This window comes from Anomaloglossus baeobatrachus, chromosome 2, assembly GCF_048569485.1.
Source record: "Anomaloglossus baeobatrachus isolate aAnoBae1 chromosome 2, aAnoBae1.hap1, whole genome shotgun sequence".
Lineage (NCBI taxonomy): Eukaryota > Metazoa > Chordata > Amphibia > Anura > Aromobatidae > Anomaloglossus > Anomaloglossus baeobatrachus.
In genome coordinates, this window is record NC_134354.1 from 647,569,222 (window position 1) to 647,588,667 (window position 19,446).

The 19,446-nt window shown below is 50.8% G+C and overlaps 1 protein-coding gene across 1 annotated transcript in view; it reads right to left on the reverse strand.

Annotated features, from left to right (window-relative positions):
* Nucleotides 1–15,431, reverse strand: part of PA2G4 (proliferation-associated 2G4) — a 102,393-nt gene extending 86,962 nt beyond the window's left edge. The window contains exons 1-3 of the mRNA XM_075336985.1: nucleotides 15,213–15,431; nucleotides 6,080–6,208; nucleotides 5,227–5,332 (exon numbers count right to left, since the gene is read on the reverse strand). Of these exons, the coding sequence (XP_075193100.1) occupies nucleotides 5,227–5,332; nucleotides 6,080–6,208; nucleotides 15,213–15,300 (323 nt within the window). The 5' untranslated portion in view covers nucleotides 15,301–15,431. The remainder of the gene's footprint in view (nucleotides 1–5,226; nucleotides 5,333–6,079; nucleotides 6,209–15,212) is intronic.
* Between the last annotated feature and the right edge of the window lie 4,015 nt (nucleotides 15,432–19,446).

A 19,446-nucleotide genomic window follows, 5' to 3' on the forward strand; every position in this document is an offset into this window, starting at 1 on the left:
GAGGGTATGAAACTCCATGCCAAGATACGTTAGTGATTGGGTCGGTGACAGGTTTGACTTTGAGAAGTTGATGATCCACCCGAACGTCTGGAGAGTCTCCAGCGCAACATTCAGGCTGAGTTGGCATGCCTCTTGAGAGGGTGCCTTGACAAGTAGATCGTCCAAGTAAGGGATCACAGAGTGTCCCTGTGAGTGCAAGACTGCTACCACTGCCGCCATGACCTTGGTGAACACCCGTGGGGCTGTCGCCAGACCAAATGGCAGAGCTACGAACTGGAGATGTTCGTCTCCTATCACAAAACGTAGAAAACGTTGGTGCTCTGTAGCAATCGGCACGTGGAGATAAGCATCTTTGACGTCTATTGATGCTAGGAAATTTCCTTGAGACATTGAGGCAATGACGGAGCGGAGGGTTTCATCCGGAACCGCCTGGCCTCCACGTGCTTGTTGAGCAGTTTTGGGTCCAGAACGGAACGGAAAGAGCCGTCCTTTTTTGGCACCACAACCAGATTGGAGGAAAACCGTGTCTTGTTCCTGAAGAGGAACAGGGATTACCACTCCTTCTGCCTGCAGAAGAGCATCGGCTCGGTGGGGAGGTGGGGACGTTCTGAAGAATCGAGTCGGAGGACGAGAACAGAACTCTGTCCTGTGCACGTGGGCACAATGTCCCTCACCCACCGGTCTGTGACCTGTGGCAGCTAAATGTCGCCAAAGGCGAGCGAGTCTGCCATCAACCGCGGATGCGGAGAGATGAGAGAGCTGAGAGTCATGAGGAGACCGCCTTGGTAGCGGTTCCTCCGGCTGCCTTCCTTGGGCGTGATTGAGCCCCCGGAAGCTGAGCCCCTCTGAGGCTTTTCAGCTCTTTTGGACGAGGACAATTGGGACCTGCCCGAGCTTGGGAAGGACCGAAACCTCGACTGTCCTTCCAGGACAGCATTAATAGGGTAAGTCGCAATGCAGACATTGCGAGGTTACGGACGCCCCTGCGGCACAAATGTACATATGCTCAAGACCAGCTGCACAAGAACAGCTGAAAAGCTTAGGGTGCCCATACGGCTGTAAATGCCGGAGCAACCGACACGCCGATAGCCTCATAGACAGATTTCAACCAGAGTCCATCTGTCTAGCATCTTCAATTGAAGTCCCATCTCCACTGCAACTATGCTCTAGCCGCAAGCCTGGAGATTGGAGAATCCAGCTTTGGACCCTGGGTCCCGCGCTTGACCACGTCAGGGGGAAAAGGATAACGTGTATCCTTAATACTTTTGGAGGAAACGCTTATCTGGTAAGCGTGGTGTTCCTGGACTGCTTCTCTGAAGTCAGCGTGGCCAGAAAAATACTCAATATACGTTTGAGCTACTGAAATGGGACTTCTCCTGCTGTGAAGCTGACTCCTCCGCTGGGGGAGCTGAGGGAGAAAGATCCAACATTCCATTGATGGACGCTATAGGATCATTCCTTATGGCGTCACCATCCGGTGTATCCGGATTGAGAGCGGTGCCAGGATCAAAGTCCTGATGAGCTACGTCTGCCTCATCATACAGAGAGCCTCCTGGGACCCCCCCGGAGCACCGATTTTATCCAGATTGCCCATGGCCTGTCCGGACTGCAAGTCTCTATCCCATTGCAACTCCATCCCTGTCCTTGAACAGGGTTGACAGGTGGTTCCTTTGGCCACGTCTAATAGAGACCCCGGCTGACCAAGTGCTACAGGGGAGCATTGCACACAATGGGGTTCAGTGCCGTGGAACAGTATCACATGCAGTAAAAACAGCATCGAAAGCCTGTGTTGCATATATGCTGCTGCCGGCTAGCCATCTAGGAGTATAGAGCCAAGAATGGCGACCGTACAGTGCAATGTATAGCATACAAGCATAAAGTACAAATGAACACCGCAGCACATGCAATACAAGCAGCATAGAAAGCCTGTGCCTTGGCACCCCTGCTTTTCTGCTGCTGTAGACTAGCCATCTAGGGGAATATAGCCCAGAATAGCGACCATACAGTGCAATGTATAGCATACAAGCATAAGTACAAATGAACACTGCAACCCCTGCAATACAAGCAGCATAGAAAAAAACCTGTGCCTCAGCACCCTTGCTTTTCTGCTGCTGTAGTCTAGTCATTCTAGGCGAAAATAGCCCAGACTAGCGACCGTACAGTGCAGTGTATAGCATACAAGCATAAATACACATGAACACTTCAGTACATGCAATACAAGCAGCATGGAAAGCCTGTGCCTTAGCACCCCTGCTTTCCTGCTGCTGATGTGTCGCCATCTAAGAGGGCATATAGCCAAAAATAGCGACCTATGCAGTGTAAGCATAAAATACAAATGGACAACTGCGGTATTTAGAGGGGTCAGCACTTCAGGTGCCGCTTACCGCCCGCCTATAAGCGGGTGTGTGGTCGCCCTAGTCCTGTGCCTGGTTGCCCAGAGTCCGATCTCTCAGCTCGGACTGCAGGAATGGCTGCCGGCGTCTTCTCCAGCTCGTGTGGGTAGGGGCGGGCCGTGGGCGTGCCCCCAAGTCAGAGCGGGAAACCGGCGTCCCACAGTGTCCAGTGAGAGGGCTGGAGCATGTAAATAAGGCTCCAGCCCTCGGCGCTGCTGATTGTACAGCGTCTCTCCCCTACCCTGATTGACAGGGTGGGGGCGGGAACGAAGCGGAGCTAGGCCGCAAAAGCCGGGGACTGGATTTATAAGCGCCGCCGCCGTAAAAGCGCGGTCGGCGCTAAGTCCCCGGCGCACTACAAGTCCCAGCCGCGCCGCCGCTCCCGGAGCGTCCGGCGCGGTAGTTCCCCATACATAAAGTCACTCAGCTAGGCTGCAGTGACTGTAACCCTTTACTGTCCCCGGCGCACTAGCACACCCAGCAAGTCTGGAGTGTGCTGTGCCTGTGTGTACGGGGACACAGAGTACCTGAATGGTGCAGGGCCATGTCCCTGAACGGTACCCAGCTCCGTATCCAGCAGGTTCAATGGGTCTGTGGATGGAGCCCGGCCTCAGGGCTTTGGGGCCGGTAAGATCCCACTTCCTCAGAGCCCCTCAGGGGGATGGGGAAGGAAAAACAGCATGTGGGCTCCAGCCGCCGTACCAGCAATAGGTACCTCAACCTTACAAACCACCAGCGGGGTGAGAAGGGAGCATGCTGGGGGCCCTATATGGGCCCTCTTTTCTTCCATCCGATATAGTCAGCAGCTACTGCTGACTAAACAGTGGAGCTATGCGTGGATGTCTGACCTCCTTCGCACAAAGCAGAAAACTGGTGAGCCAGTGATCCCACTGGGGGTGTATAGCCAGAAGGGGAGGGGCCTTACACTTTTTAGTGTAATGCTTTGTGTGGCCTCCGGAGGCAGTAGCTATACACCCAATCGTCTGGGTCTCCCAATGGAGCGCCGAAGAAAAATGCTTTAAAATAAAAACTGCACCACCTAGTAAAGCAAGTGATACATTGCTGGAATCAGGGTTTCTATCCTTATATTATGCAAAAACCAGGTGACAGATTTTATTCAAAGGAGCATGCCTGAGATTTTTTTTTATTTTACTGTGTGTCAGCATATCTATGAGTGTAGTAACATCCTCCCCGGCCGCCATCTTCTCCCAGTATCAGCCCTGCTCCGGCATCATATGGCCGCCTCTGTAACCTTTTGGATCACTGGAGTGGCCATTACTATCTCAATGTAAGTGTATGGGCTGCAGAATCCTAATTTCCATAGATTTGCATTGACAATATTCAGATATTGACCTCTGCTCCACACATCAACCACTGTGTGATTTGGCAGGTCATGAATGGCGTGATGTAGTGGAGGGGCGGACAGAAGCGGGGCTGATAAGGGGAGAAGACTGCGGCCAGTGAGTATGTTACTAATGACACTCACATACATGATAGATAGCACATGAAAAATAAATCCCTGGCGCGCTCCTTTATATACCACAGACAACGTCAACGGTAAATATCAGCCTGGCAGAAAACAACATGGCAGCTGGCCTAGTTAACTACGTCACCATCTTTATATTTCTGTATATATCAGTGTAAAAGAGGATGATGCGGAGTGATAAGTGAGGACAAGTCAGTACTCAAACTCAGATGAGTTGGGCTCAAGTACGAAATATAATGGAAGTCAATGGGAAACTAACATTTTTCTAGAAGATCTTTCTGAAAAATGCTCGAGTCTCCCATTGACTTCCATTATACTCTGTGCACGACTCGAGCCCGTCCGAGCATCGACTACTCGTTACGAGTACGGAGCACCCGAGCATGGAAGTGCTCACTCACTACTAATGGTCACACCTTACTTAAAAGGGCTTACACTCAAATTCCTAATGCACTTTCCATACCTCCAGGCATATATTAAAGCATTATTCCCATTTTTGTAGATATTGTCAAATAGCACTGGTAAAAACAAACCATATTGCAATTTCCCATTTCTTGGGTTATTTAAAGGAACCCCTTATGTCCTTTAACCCCATATGTGCAGGTTAATAGGGCTCCAAAGCTTCCCAACAAATGTGCTGAGATCCTGGCTACTGGGAAGAAATTAACTTATTCCTCCTACATGGTGAGCGGCAGCTGTAACCATATCCTGGCACTGACTGTCAGCCAGCTCAGCAGGGCAGAGACAGCTGTCAGTCAATGTGCTAAGGTGTGCTTACAGCTGCCACTCACTATATACTTAAGAGTGACTGAAGCCGCAGTGGCACGCCTGCATGACTGAAAGCCAGAAGCTGCTGGGAGGAATAACGTTCATTTTCACCTAGTAGTGACTGTCACTGTGGTGGCTGGATAGCCCTAGAATACCATTAACCAGCACTTTAACACTAAATCTGTAGGTTAATAGCGTTGGGAACATAACAGGTTCCCTTTAATACTTGGTGCGCACAACTCGTTGCCTAGGAGACCGACCATCTCTGTCTAGCTTGTAACATTGCGCTGAAGCTAATCAGGGTCTGGAGGTAACAGCGATCCAAAACCGTGTTTACAAGCTCAATAGTAAAGAGCTTATAAGCACTGCGCATGTTGTGCTATTTAAACAGCAGTGGTCGGTCTCCAAGGCAACAACCTATACGCAAAAGTGTTAATATCTAAAAAAAAAACAATTTTGAAGAAGCTGGAAATTGCTTGTATTTACGAGCACTGTGACAATAGATGGGAAAAGTCCTTTACATTTAGACTTTAATAAGAGATGACAGAAGGCTTTCTTGGGTTTTGTAGTACGTGTACTTACATTTTAACTAGATCACCTTTTTTCAGTTGGTAATCTTGGTCGCTCTTCAGAGGCGAGAAGTGACACACAGTGTTATTGACAGATATACTTGTTGGAAAGGCAATACCTGCAAGAAAGAAAAGCGGCTGAATGGCAAGCGTCTGTATCAGCCTTAGGGGCCCTTTGCACACTACGACATCGCAGGTGCGATGTCGGTGGGGTCAAATTGAAAGTGACGCACATCCAGCGTCGCTGTCGATATCGGAGTGTGTAAATCCTTTATGATACGATTAACGAGCGCAAAACCGTCGTAATCGTATCATCGGTGTAGTGTCCGACATTTCTATAATTTAGCTGCAGCGACGGTACGATTTTGTTCCTCGTTCCCCTGCAGCAGCACACATCGCTATGAGAAGCTGCAGAAGCGAGGAACATCTCCTACCTGCGTCACATGCCAGCTATGCGGAAGGAAGAAGGTGGGCGGGATGTTTATGTCCCGCTCATCTCCGCCCCTCCGCTCCTATTGGCCACCTGCCATGTGACGTCACTGTGACACCGCACAAACCACCCCCTTAGGAAGGAGGCGGTTCGCCGGCCAGAGCGACGTCGCAGGACAGGTGAGTGCATGTGAAGCTGCCGTAGCGATAATATTCGCTACGGCAGCAATCACAAAATATCGCTGCTGCGACGGGGCCGGGGACTATTGCGCTCGGCATCGCTACCATCGGCTTGCGGTGTCGTAGTGTGCAAAGTACCCCTTAGTCTTATGTGGCCACGCAAAGAGACCCAAGGGCACCGATTCCAGGATGAGCCGTTGGAGACCATACCCCGGCATTGCTCAGGTGTAACCTCATGTGCAGGGTCTTCCGCTCACCTTTCTTCATTTCTTTTTCCTTTTTGAAGATCTTGCCAGTTTCCTCCATGATCAGAGCGTCTCCCTTTTCACACAGGCTGAGGATAGAAGCGTCCGCGGCGGCGGCCTCCACAAGTGCACGTAAGACCCCTAAAACAGACAAAGGCAAAGGATTAGTCAGCCCCGGAGGCTTTTATTCCCCACCACGCGTTTGTGTACGGAAGTATTATACGTGGGAGATTCAAACCGAGCCGCACTATTCTACAGAAGGAGCCATCCACGGGAATATTCCTACATCGCATAATTAACTGCTCAGAAGTCGCATTCACAGCTTTATATAGCAAGCGAAGAAATAAAGGGAGGTTAGGAATAATTACATATGTACCCACTTACCAATGTCCTGGCTCACTGACAGCGAGCAAACACTCGCATAAATAACTAAGATATCAGTGTAAAAGTTAGCAAAATTAAAGTAGAGCTGTCATCAGATTTCACACACACTTCTTAGACCTGATGAGGCTGGTGAACTTACACTGAAATTCCATGTCAGGATAATATTTTTTGATCGTTCCCCTGCCGAATATTAAAATTAACATGTTTAGATTTCACAGTCTTTCACACATGGATGTGCAAAATAAGTACACCAGTTTTGTCAGGTCTAAGATTTATTGACAGAAACAGTTTGAACTGTGAACTTTGATGTCAGATTCACTTTGAGAGAAATTGTGAAAAAAAATAAAATATATATATATATATATATATATATATATATCCTCCCATGCTGAGCCGCTGCTGTATGTGATGATAGGCGCCCACTTGTCATAGTTGTGAAACCTGTATTGCAGTTTATAGAGTTTGGCTGTGACTTGTAGTAATGATGCAGCACATCTCTGGGCGGATGTTCCTGCCCTTGTGTAAAGGCGTATGTATGGCATCATTGCAGACAGGCTGCCACCATTGCCGCCCGATCCCAAGTAAGCAATGTGCAGGCACAGGGGTGCAGGCGGCAGTACATTTGTGGGGGCGATGAAATCGCGTGGGATAAAAGCTTAGAGTGGTTATTTAATTAAAAACAAAAAACATGATGATGGTTCATTTTTAAAGATGTTCAGGACTGAACTATTGATGGTCTATCTCTAGGATAAGTCATTAATATGAGAGGTGGGGTCCGACAATCGGCACCCCCCATCAAGGCAGAGGTAATCAACTGCAAAATATACACAATGTATGGTGCTCAGGCAGCAGGAACAGTCTTCATCTGGCCGGTGGACAGGTCATCAGCTCAGTCCTGGACAAGCCCTTTAAGCATCTGATAAGCACGCGCTGCTGCTTGCTGACCGGTGTTGGTAGAGATGCAGAAGTGACCTTGTGTGACCTCTAGGTGGTAAGACATGACATCACAGAAACACCCCCAAAACAAAAAGGTCTAGGGAGCAGCGGAGATACAAGCCCGGAGCGGCATAGGGTAAGTTATACTTCGTTTTCTCTCTCTTATGGCCTATTCATGTGTGTTGACTTCTGCCCATAAATGAGTGGTGATGCAGCATTTACAATCAACCGGCCGACACATTGTATTGGGACAGTATGATCGTATTGTTCGCACACAGGCAGCATATGCTTTACTAGACCATGCAGCATTTTAGGGACAAACATACTGTAAGGGCCACTGAGAATCAAGTCGGGCAGGCAGGTGCCCAGCAGCGTCCCCTGCCCGCGAGTCATGGATTTCTCCATTCATGCGTGTATAAGAAGAGACCTGTCAGTCATTGGTAGAGAGACTAAGCCGGGACCCGCCTTTTCAACTAGTCACTAGTCATGGCGGGCCTAATCCTTTACATCCACCTTCCCACCTGCTTGCTTTCCATCTGTCTCATCCATTCTCCGGCTATGAAGCCAGAGCTGTCAATCACAGAAGAGGGGATGGTGGAAACAGAGGGAACCAGCAGGTGGGAAGGTGGATAGAAATGCTTAGCCCCGCCATGATGCACCGAGCGCCTGTACCTGGTGTGAACAGTCATTGTGATGAGTCCCTTTAAAGTTTGTTTTTCTGTGGACACCGCAGCATTTCCTAGTCACATCCAGCTGGCAGAATCATACAGCCAGTGCCACACACGAGCCCACGACTCGCAGCTGCATCTGAAGTGAGGACCCCTTGAAGACTTAGGCTAGTTTCACTTGCGTTGGACGGCTTCCGTAGCATTGCGTTGTGTGCCGGATGCGTTGCATATAGTGGCACAACGGATGCTACCGATCGTACAAAACAACGGAAAGCTTTTATTTATTTTTTTTATTTACAGTTTTACCGGCAGCAGACTATTGTGAACGATCAGCTGAGCGCTCTCACATGCCGGCTGCTCAGCTGAAAGTTCGGCCACCAAGAGACAAAGTTTGTGATTTTATAAAAAAAAACAAAAAAAACCTGCGCAGTGAAATCCTACGGATTGCGCTGCTCAAAAAAAGTTACATGCTGCGTTTCTTCCGCTCAACGCAGCGTCAAAATAACGACGCTGCGTCGTCCAGCGGATGCAACGCTGACACTTGCGTTACAGTGCGTTGTCCATACAAGTCTATGGAGAATAGCGCAGTGCGTTAACGGACTGCGCTAGTCTCCATAGTGACGGACTCCGCTGAACACAAGTGTGAAAGTAGCCTTAATGAAAAGTTGCTTCATTTCTAAGACGCATGAAGATAAAAATTGATTGTGAAAATGAGTGTAGATATTCCTGGCATATCCTGAGAAGTGATCAGTGGAGATTTGGAGGTCAATCCCACCATGCTGCACAGCGTATCTGCGGGGTCCATGGCTGACGCGATTTGATAACTGATGATGGGAGGAAGCCTTTCTACCAATAACTGGACATCAGAGGCCTTCCCTAATAACTGAGTACAGAGGGAGGGCGCAGCTTGTACCCCTCGTATGACCACTATCACTGCAGCGAGGGCTATGGATGGCTCCTGGAGAGTGCAGCTATCACTGTATGCAGGAAACAACTTAGGACGGTCATTCAATAACGGCAACTAAATGTCCAGTCTGGTAGTCAATTCATACTGACAGAAGTCAGACCAGAGCCGACTGACCATATACACGTCATTATGCCTCCATTCCCGGACTGACCATATACACATCATTAGGCCTCCATTCCCGGACTGACCATATACACATCATTATGCCTCCATTCCCGGACTGACCATATACACGTCATTAGGCCTCCATTCCCGGACTGACCATATACACGTCATTATGCCTCCATTCCCAGACTGACCATATACACGTCATTAGGCCTCCATTCCCGGACTGACCATATACACATCATTAGGCCTCCATTCCCGGACTGACCATATACACATCATTAGGCCTCCATTCCCGGACTGACCATATACACGTCATTATGCCTCCATTCCCAGACTGACCATATACACGTCATTAGGCCTCCATTCCCGGACTGACCATATACACATCATTAGGCCTCCATTCCCGGACTGACCATATACACATCATTATGCCTCCATTCCCGGACTGACCATATACACGTCATTAGGCCTCCATTCCCGGACTGACCATATACACGTCATTATGCCTCCATTCCCAGACTGACCATATACACGTCATTAGGCCTCCATTCCCGGACTGACCATATACACATCATTAGGCCTCCATTCCCGGACTGACCATATACACATCATTAGGCCTCCATTCCCGGACTGACCATATACACGTCATTATGCCTCCATTCCCAGACTGACCATATACACGTCATTAGGCCTCCATTCCCGGACTGACCATATACACGTCATTAGGCCTCCATTCCCGGACTGACCATATACACGTCATTAGGCCTCCATTCCCGGACTGACCATATACACATCATTAGGCCTCCATTCCCGGACTGACCATATACACATCATTAGGCCTCCATTCCCGGACTGACCATATACACGTCATTATGCCTCCATTCCCAGACTGACCATATACACGTCATTAGGCCTCCATTCCCGGACTGACCATATACACATCATTAGGCCTCCATTCCCGGACTGACCATATACACATCATTAGGCCTCCATTCCCGGACTGACCATATACACGTCATTAGGCCTCCATTCCCGGACTGACCATATACACGTCATTATGCCTCCATTCCCGGACTGACCATATACACATCATTAGGCCTCCATTCCCGGACTGACCATATACACGTCATTAGGCCTCCATTCCCGGACTGACCATATACACGTCATTATGCCTCCATTCCCAGACTGACCATATACACGTCATTAGGCCTCCATTCCCGGACTGACCATATACACGTCATTATGCCTCCATTCCCGGACTGACCATATACACATCATTAGGCCTCCATTCCCGGACTGACCATATACACGTCATTAGGCCTCCATTCCCGGACTGACCATATACACATCATTAGGCCTCCATTCCCGGACTGACCATATACACGTCATTAGGCCTCCATTCCCGGACTGACCATATACACATCATTAGGCCTCCATTCCCGGACTGACCATATACACATCATTAGGCCTCCATTCCCGGACTGACCATATACACGTCATTAGGCCTCCATTCCCGGACTGACCATATACACGTCATTATGCCTCCATTCCCAGACTGACCATATACACATCATTAGGCCTCCATTCCCGGACTGACCATATACACGTCATTAGGCCTCCATTCCCGGACTGACCATATACACGTCATTATGCCTCCATTCCCAGACTGACCATATACACGTCATTAGGCCTCCATTCCCGGACTGACCATATACACGTCATTATGCCTCCATTCCCGGACTGACCATATACACATCATTAGGCCTCCATTCCCGGACTGACCATATACACGTCATTAGGCCTCCATTCCCGGACTGACCATATACACATCATTAGGCCTCCATTCCCGGACTGACCATATACACGTCATTATGCCTCCATTCCCGGACTGACCATATACACGTCATTAGGCCTCCATTCCCGGACTGACCATATACACGTCATTAGGCCTCCATTCCCGGACTGACCATATACACATCATTAGGCCTCCATTCCCGGACTGACCATATACACATCATTAGGCCTCCATTCCCGGACTGACCATATACACGTCATTATGCCTCCATTCCCAGACTGACCATATACACGTCATTAGGCCTCCATTCCCGGACTGACCATATACACATCATTAGGCCTCCATTCCCGGACTGACCATATACACATCATTAGGCCTCCATTCCCGGACTGACCATATACACGTCATTAGGCCTCCATTCCCGGACTGACCATATACACGTCATTATGCCTCCATTCCCGGACTGACCATATACACATCATTAGGCCTCCATTCCCGGACTGACCATATACACGTCATTAGGCCTCCATTCCCGGACTGACCATATACACGTCATTATGCCTCCATTCCCAGACTGACCATATACACGTCATTAGGCCTCCATTCCCGGACTGACCATATACACGTCATTATGCCTCCATTCCCGGACTGACCATATACACATCATTAGGCCTCCATTCCCGGACTGACCATATACACGTCATTAGGCCTCCATTCCCGGACTGACCATATACACATCATTAGGCCTCCATTCCCGGACTGACCATATACACGTCATTATGCCTCCATTCCCGGACTGACCATATACACGTCATTAGGCCTCCATTCCCAGACTGACCATATACACGTCATTAGGCCTCCATTCCCAGACTGACCATATACATGTCATTAGGCCTCCATTCCCAGACTGACCATATACATGTCATTAGGCCTCCATTCCCAGACTGACCATATACATGTCATTAGGCCTCCATTCCCGGACTGACCATTGAGAAGTGATGCTAGTACATCAGGTTCTCTGCAGCACAGGACACGTCATACTGGGCAATGTGCTTCCAAGAACCGCGACTTCCATGCCGAATAACCCGACAAGTGTGCACTTTGCCGAACTTCATTTTGTTGGTGGCATGCAGCAGTCAGTTTCCCACAGATAAACCACCACACCCATGAACGGAGGACGCACGACCGGTTGGAAGCTTTATTCATCCTTACACCTCCTTGAGAGCAGGACACCTTCAGACATGTTTTATGGTGAGGTTGGAAATAAAGAACAGCAGAGAAACAATACCGCAGTGTGTACAGTAAATAAGACTGGCGCCTGGAGTGGTGTCTATTATACCGATATACCTAGTACGGCAATGTGTCCAGAACGGGGGAACGCGTCTCCTAGCAGAGCGGTGGTTCTATACGCTGCTGCTCCATTACAGGACATGTGGGGGCGCCGTTCTGCCACCAGTATGGTACATTACTGTAGGAACGCTCCTTCCCAATTATCCACCTGTTACCTCCCAGAGGTCATTATTCATCAGATCGCTATGGTGGGATATAAATCATTATCAGCAGCACATCGCCCGGTATAAACCGTAATGTGCTGCCAATCACAGGTATGGGGACAGAACAATCGTGCTAGTCATTCTGTCCCATCATTCGCTGTTCTGTGTCATTCTGTCCCATCATTCGCTGTTCTGTGTAAACGATGGACTTTGTATGTAGTCAGTACTCATTTAGGTGAGCTGATGGACCAAAAACAGCACGACTAAATGGAATCCTTTGTCCAGGTGTTTGTTGCCACCTAATGTAAGAGCAACATAATGTAGAGACAGACCCTGATTCCAGTGATGTGTCCCTTACTGAGCTGTTCGCTGTAGTTTTGATAAAATGACTGTTTTATCAGCAGGATATCATTACAGGATTAGTAAACCTGCTGCCATGTCATCCTCCATATCCATGAACTCTGTTTAACTTCCGACACCACTGATTGGAAGCTTCCTCTTCAATGCATACAGAACGCTGCCAATCAGTGGTGTGGGCAGGGTGATAAAGAGCTCCGCATGCAGAAAACTGCTAGATCTGCAGCTGATGAAACGGATTTTATCAAAGCTGCAGGAAACAGCCTAGTAAGTGACATCACTGGAATCAAGATCTCTGCCTTTACATCATGCTGCTTTCAGATGTGGTAACAAAACCCAGGTGACCGATTCCTTTACGTGTCCCAGCAGTCAGACCTCGACTGAGCCTCCAGTTATCAACTATGCTGCGGACAGGTGAGAATGTGATCGAACAGAAATACCCCTTTAAATTGGCCCCAAATCATGGAGAGCCAAGACGCCCACTGAGTAGAGGGGGTGGAATACACAGGAACTGGCCACATTAGTGATCTCTGGCCGGGAGCCCCGAGAACAGTCTCTCCTGCTATCCACGGTGGGTAGTCGGCCTGGTGCAACATCATCATTGCAGTGTGATATGTGCAGCTAATCAAAAGAAAAGCTGAAGACGCCATCTGGTAGATCCCAGGGCTCCCGGCCAGAGATGACTACTGCAACCAATGGACCGGGCCTATGAACAGATTGTGGATGGACCCAGAGTCTGGTTCATTGGTCGCAGTAGTTATTTCTACCAGCTAGTACCATGCAAGGGGTCCCGTTCTGATAGGATTGGTGCTCCACACCTAATGGGGTCCTACATCAGCCAGCTAGATGGTACTAAAGACTAGTCTGTAAATAGTGGGCTGTGTCCTGTCTGCAGTGTCCGGCCGGTGGTGTAGTCATGGCCACTAGTGCCCAGCTATGGCTGACAACACTACAGTCTGTGGTGGGTCTGTACGGTGGTGTGTCCTGTCTGCAGTGTACAGCCGGTGGTGCAGTCATGGCCACTAGTGTCCAGCGATGGCTGACAAATGCTCCAGTCTGTGGTGGGACTAGCAGTCTGTAAATAGTGGGCTATGTCCTGTCTGCAGTGTTTGGCCGGTGGTGCAATCATGGCCACTAGTGCCCAGCGATGGCTGACAATGCTCCACAGTCTGTGGCGGGACTAGCAGTCTGTAGTGGGCGGTGTGTCCTGTCTGCAGTGTTTGGCCGGTGGTAGTTGTACAGTCATGGCCACTAGTGCCCAGCGATGGCTGACAATGCTCCAGTCTGTGGTGGGACTAGCAGTCTGTAAATAGTGGGCTATGTCCTGTCTGCAGTGTTTGGCCGGTGGTGCAATCATGGCCACTAGTGCCCAGCGATGGCTGACAATGCTCCACAGTCTGTGGCGGGACTCGCAGTCTGTAGTGGGCAGTGTGTCCTGTCTGCAGTGTTTGGCCAGTGGTAGTGGTACAGTCATGGCCACTAGTGCCCAGCGATGGCGGACAACGCTCCACAGTGTGGCGGGACTCGCAGTCTGTAGTGGGCTGTCCTGTCTGCAGTGTTTGGCCGGTGGTAGTTGTACAGTCATGGCCACTAGTGCCCAGCGATGGCTGACAATGCTCCAGTCTGTGGTGGGTCTCGCAGTCTGTATGGCGGTGTGACACTCCGCAGCGGATCCTGACAGCCGGACCGCCCATAGTGAACCCCTCTCCCTACGGCTGCAGGCAATCAGACAAGTCTCCACTATTCACATTAGTGATTTTGTGACAAGAGGGTGGTGGAGATACTGGGGGTGCTGAGATCAGTGTGGCCCTGCTGCCGGGTCACGGCTGGCACATGGCCGGCTACGTCTCACACCGATGGCCTCCTGGCACCTGCCGATCAGAGGTCACCACATGCTAAAGATTCCTGCTCCGGAGGACCTAGTGCAGCCGGGATTAAGGGGTTACCAGCTGAAGTCTCCATAGATAGTATAGAAGAATGGCCAGAAGTGTCAGTGGAGGCCACAGTGACCGGGGCCGGGGGTGCACATGGCAGGAGAGGCGCACACTGGCCACCTCTGCGCCTGATTAGTGTAATGCGACCTTTCCCGGCGTATGGCGGCGGCCTCCGCACTCTACCCCACAGGGGACAGAGACACAGCCCAGAGCCAGCCGGCTGCAGGCCGCGGAGCAGCCGCCATACGGACCGGGCCCAGCAGACACGTGGGTGCCGGAGATGGACGGGTGCCGGGGAGGCTCACGTCAGGCGGGACACGTGCGATCCCCTCCCCCACTGTGGCTCAGATTATACCGGCCGCCAGGTCCGGCACACCAGATCCCACCGACACCGAGCTCCGTGCCAGAATCCACCGTGTCCTGGCCACGGCTGCCGGCATTCACGTGCTGGCACCAAGCGCCCGGCACAGCCACATCCCCCCTGCTGACAGCCGGACACTCACTGTTGGCGATGTCGCCCCCCATTTTGTACTTGGTGACCACCAGGTCCTCAGCGATCGTCTGCTCTTGCTGCTCATCGTCACCCGACATTTTGGCGTCCAACGGTCTCTCTTCTGCACAGGCGTGCGGCGCACACAGAGAGAGCGCGATCACAGGAGGCGGGAGCGCACCGCAGGCGGAGGGTTGAGGGTCAGGCGAGCTGGCCGCAAAGCACCTGGGGAGTTGTAGTTTGCAGCCTTGCTGGGCCCGTGACGTGTGGGCGCGCGAGGCGCCTACTACGTGAGCTAACCACATGCATGCGCAAGGGATGCCGGGAGCTGTAGTCCCGTCCCCTGCGCCAGCAACTGTAGACTGCACAAGAGCGGCTCCTGAGGCACGGTCCTATATGTAGGCAGGAGCGGCCGCGCTATCAACCAATACCCGAGCAGTGTGAGCCGGCAACATGGCACTGCCAGGGCGAGCGGGCAACATGGCACTGCCAGGGCGAGCGGGCAACATGGCACTGCCAGGGCGAGCGGGCAACATGGCACTGCCAGGGCGAGCGGGCAACATGGCACTGCCAGGGCGAGCGGGCAACATGGCACTGCCAGGGCGAGCGGGCAACATGGCACTGCCAGGGCGAGCGGGCAACATGACACTGCCAGGGCGAGCGGGCAACATGACACTGCCAGGGCGAGCGGGCAACATGGCACTGCCAGGGCGAGCGGGCAACATGGCACTGCCAGGGCGAGCGGGCAACATGGCACTGCCAGGGCGAGCGGGCAACATGACACTGCCAGGGCGAGCGGGCAACATGGCACTGCCAGGGCGAGCGGGCAACAGGGCACTGCCAGGGCGAGCGGGCAACATGGCACTGCCAGGGCGAGCGGGCAACATGGCACTGCCAGGGCGAGCGGGCAACATGACACTGCCAGGGCGAGCGGGCAACATGGCACTGCCAGGGCGAGCGGGCAACATGGCACTGCCAGGGCGAGCGGGCAACATGACACTGCCAGGGCGAGCGGGCAACATGGCACTGCCAGGGCGAGCGGGCAACATGACACTGCCAGGGCGAGCGGGCAACATGGCACTGCCAGGGCGAGCGGGCAACATGACACTGCCAGGGCGAGCGGGCAACATGGCACTGCCAGGGCGAGCGGGCAACATGGCACTGCCAGGGCGAGCGGGCAACATGGCACTGCCAGGGCGAGCGGGCAACAGGGCACTGCCAGGGCGAGCGGGCAACAGGGCACTGCCAGGGCGAGCGGGCAACATGGCACTGCCAGGGCGAGCGGGCACAGATCCTCACTTTTCACCAGTCTGGTGGCGGCTCAGGGCTCGTGCAGACCGTTTTTCGGTTGAGTGCTGTCAGTGAAAAAGCGTCTCTCACTTGCACCAATCCTATTATGGGAGTGCGGATGAGCACATTTTTTCACTGGGGGTATGAACAGAAATGGCAGCATGTTCGATTATTTTTTAAACACGTGCAATCGGTCAGTGATCCGTGTCCATAAGCCCTGCCTCACTGAATAAGGCTGTGTGCACATGTTGCGTTTTTAACCGGGTTTACGTAAGTGTTTAAAAAAAGCAGCGTAAATGCGTGCGTTCTGCTTCCCCTGCAAAGTCTATGAGAGTTAAGCAAATTCCATGCTCATGTTGCTTTTTTAAACGCAGCGTTTTGGATGCCAAAAATTTGACAAAATCAATGCATTCTAAAAAAGCAACATGTCACTTATTTTGTGCGCTTTGGTTGCATTTTTGTTGCGTTCTGCATGCTTTTTTAACAAACAAAACGCAGGTCTGTCGGTCTCTGTCAGTCTCTTTCTATCTCTGTCGGTCTCTGTCAGTCTCTTTCTATCTCTGTCGGTCTCCCTCTCTCTTTCATACTCACCGATCACGGGCGCGGCGCTGCACAGCTGTCACACTGCTCTGGCGGCTTTTCCTCTTTTGAAAATGCCGGCCGCTCATTAATCCATCACGTATTCCCTGCTTCCCCCGCCCACCGGCGCCTATGATTGGTTGCAGTCAGACACGCCACCACGCTGAATGACGCTGTCTCACTGCAACCAATCACAGCCATCGCTGTGCAGGTCTATATCATGCAGTAAAATAAATAATTAAAAAAAAAACGGCGTGCAGTCCCCCCCTCAATTTTGATACCAGCCAAGGTACCGTAAATCCACACGGCTGAAGGCTGGTATTCTCAGGATAGGGAGCCCCACGTTATGGTGAGCCCCCCCAGCCTAAAGGCCCCGTCACACACAGAGATAAATCTTTGGCAGATCTGTGGTTGCAGTGACATCATGAACATATTGTTCCATTTGTACACAGCCACAAACCTGCCACTGATTGTCCACAATTTCACTGCAACCACAGATCTGCCACAGATTTATCTCTGTGTGTGACAGGGCCTTAAACGTAGCAGCCGCCCTGAATTGCCACATCCATTAGATGCGACAGTCCCGGGACTCTACCTGGCTCATCCCAAATTTCCCTGGTGCGGTGGCAATCGGGGTGATAAGGAGTTAATGGCATCTCATAGCTGCCACTAAGTCCTAGGTTAATCATGGCAGGCATCTCCCCGAGATACGTTCCATGATTAACCTATAAGTTAACCTTCGTCCGGCTGAATAGGTACAATTGTAACTATTCCGTTTTAAAATTGCAATACATTTTTTTTTCCAAAAGCCGCAGAGGGCTGAAATTTCGTGACATCTCTGCAGTTTTGGTCCAGAATATACTGGCCAAATTTCAATAAAGTATCTCCACCCCCTTCCGAGATAAGGGGTCGCTGTTAACATTGTAAAATTATGCAGCCTGACGAAGGTTAAAGAAAATAAACACATACACCCAAAAAATCCTTTATTTGGAATAAAAGACAAAAAAACACCCTCTTTCACCACTTTACTAATCTCCAAATACCCATCCAGGTCTGACGTAATCCACACGAGGTCCCACGACGCTTTCAGCTCTGCTACATCGGAAGCTGACAGAGAGCGGCCACAGACCATGACCGCTCCCTGTCAGCTCCACGGAGCAAACAAAGTGAGTCGCACTATCAGCGATGACGTCACTCAGGTTACCCATGGCCATAGATCTCAGGTGGAGGACTTCAGCTGGCTGCGGGTAACCTGAGTGACGTCACCGCTGATAGCGCGGCTCACTTCAGTCACTCAGGGGATTTGCGATCACCGGTGAGTTCACCTGTAATCGCAAATCAAGCTGCGGCACACGTACAGAGCTGCGGGATGACAATGAAGTCAGGTGAAGTTCATCCGAGTTCATTCTCATTGCGCGACTCTGTGTCTGCTGTCAGCGGGCACGTAACAGAGCTGAATTTCCGTGGGAACGCTCTGTCAAAAATGCATGTAAAAAGCATCCAAAATGCATGCGTTTTGGATCCTTTTTTTGACAAACGCAGTGTTTACAGGTCTTCAGTCTGCCAGATGGTGCGTTTTTTTCTGCACTTGTCAGAACGCAGCGTACGCACATAACCTAACACTGGACCAAGGGAAATCCGTATTTACAGATAGCGCTCAGATAATCCGAGGTGTGAACGAGCGCTAATAATGAGCATTGTCATCAGTACCTGCTAGGTCCCAGGTCATTGTTGATATACAGGCATTGGGGACATGACAGTCGTACTGACCCTAAACACTGAGCCCTGGACTGTGGACATATATGTGGGCTGTGTAGGGCTGTGGTGTAGTAATCAGCTTTGCCAATGACATAAAATGTGTTAATTAACCCTATAAACAGCATTTGTCACTGGATTTTTAAATTAAACTGACAGCCTCCTCCAATTGCCAGGAGATAGATGCTAAAAATGTAGTTGGAAAGTGCACGACACTGCGGGGTCACACCAAGGGGGCTCCAAGCATCCATGGTTGGTTTGAACAGTCATTTTGTACTGACAGACTCTTTAAGGCCTCCTTCACACATCCGTGTCTCTGTTACATGTGACGTCCGTTTTCACACATACCAAAGACACAGACTCAGGTAGACCCATTAAAATCAATGGGCTGGTTACACACCCGTGTTTTCACACACACATGTCCGTGTGCTCCACACGGAGACATGTCGTTTCTCTGCTAGCAGCACGGGTGTCACACGGACCACACACTGATGTGATCCATGTGAAATCAGTGTGACTTGTATTGGAGAAAATAGGTGACATAAAATTAAAGAATTTTTATACTTTCCTGTCTCTGCATCTGCTGTTGCTTCCGGGTCCCAATCTTTAAGCTCATACATACT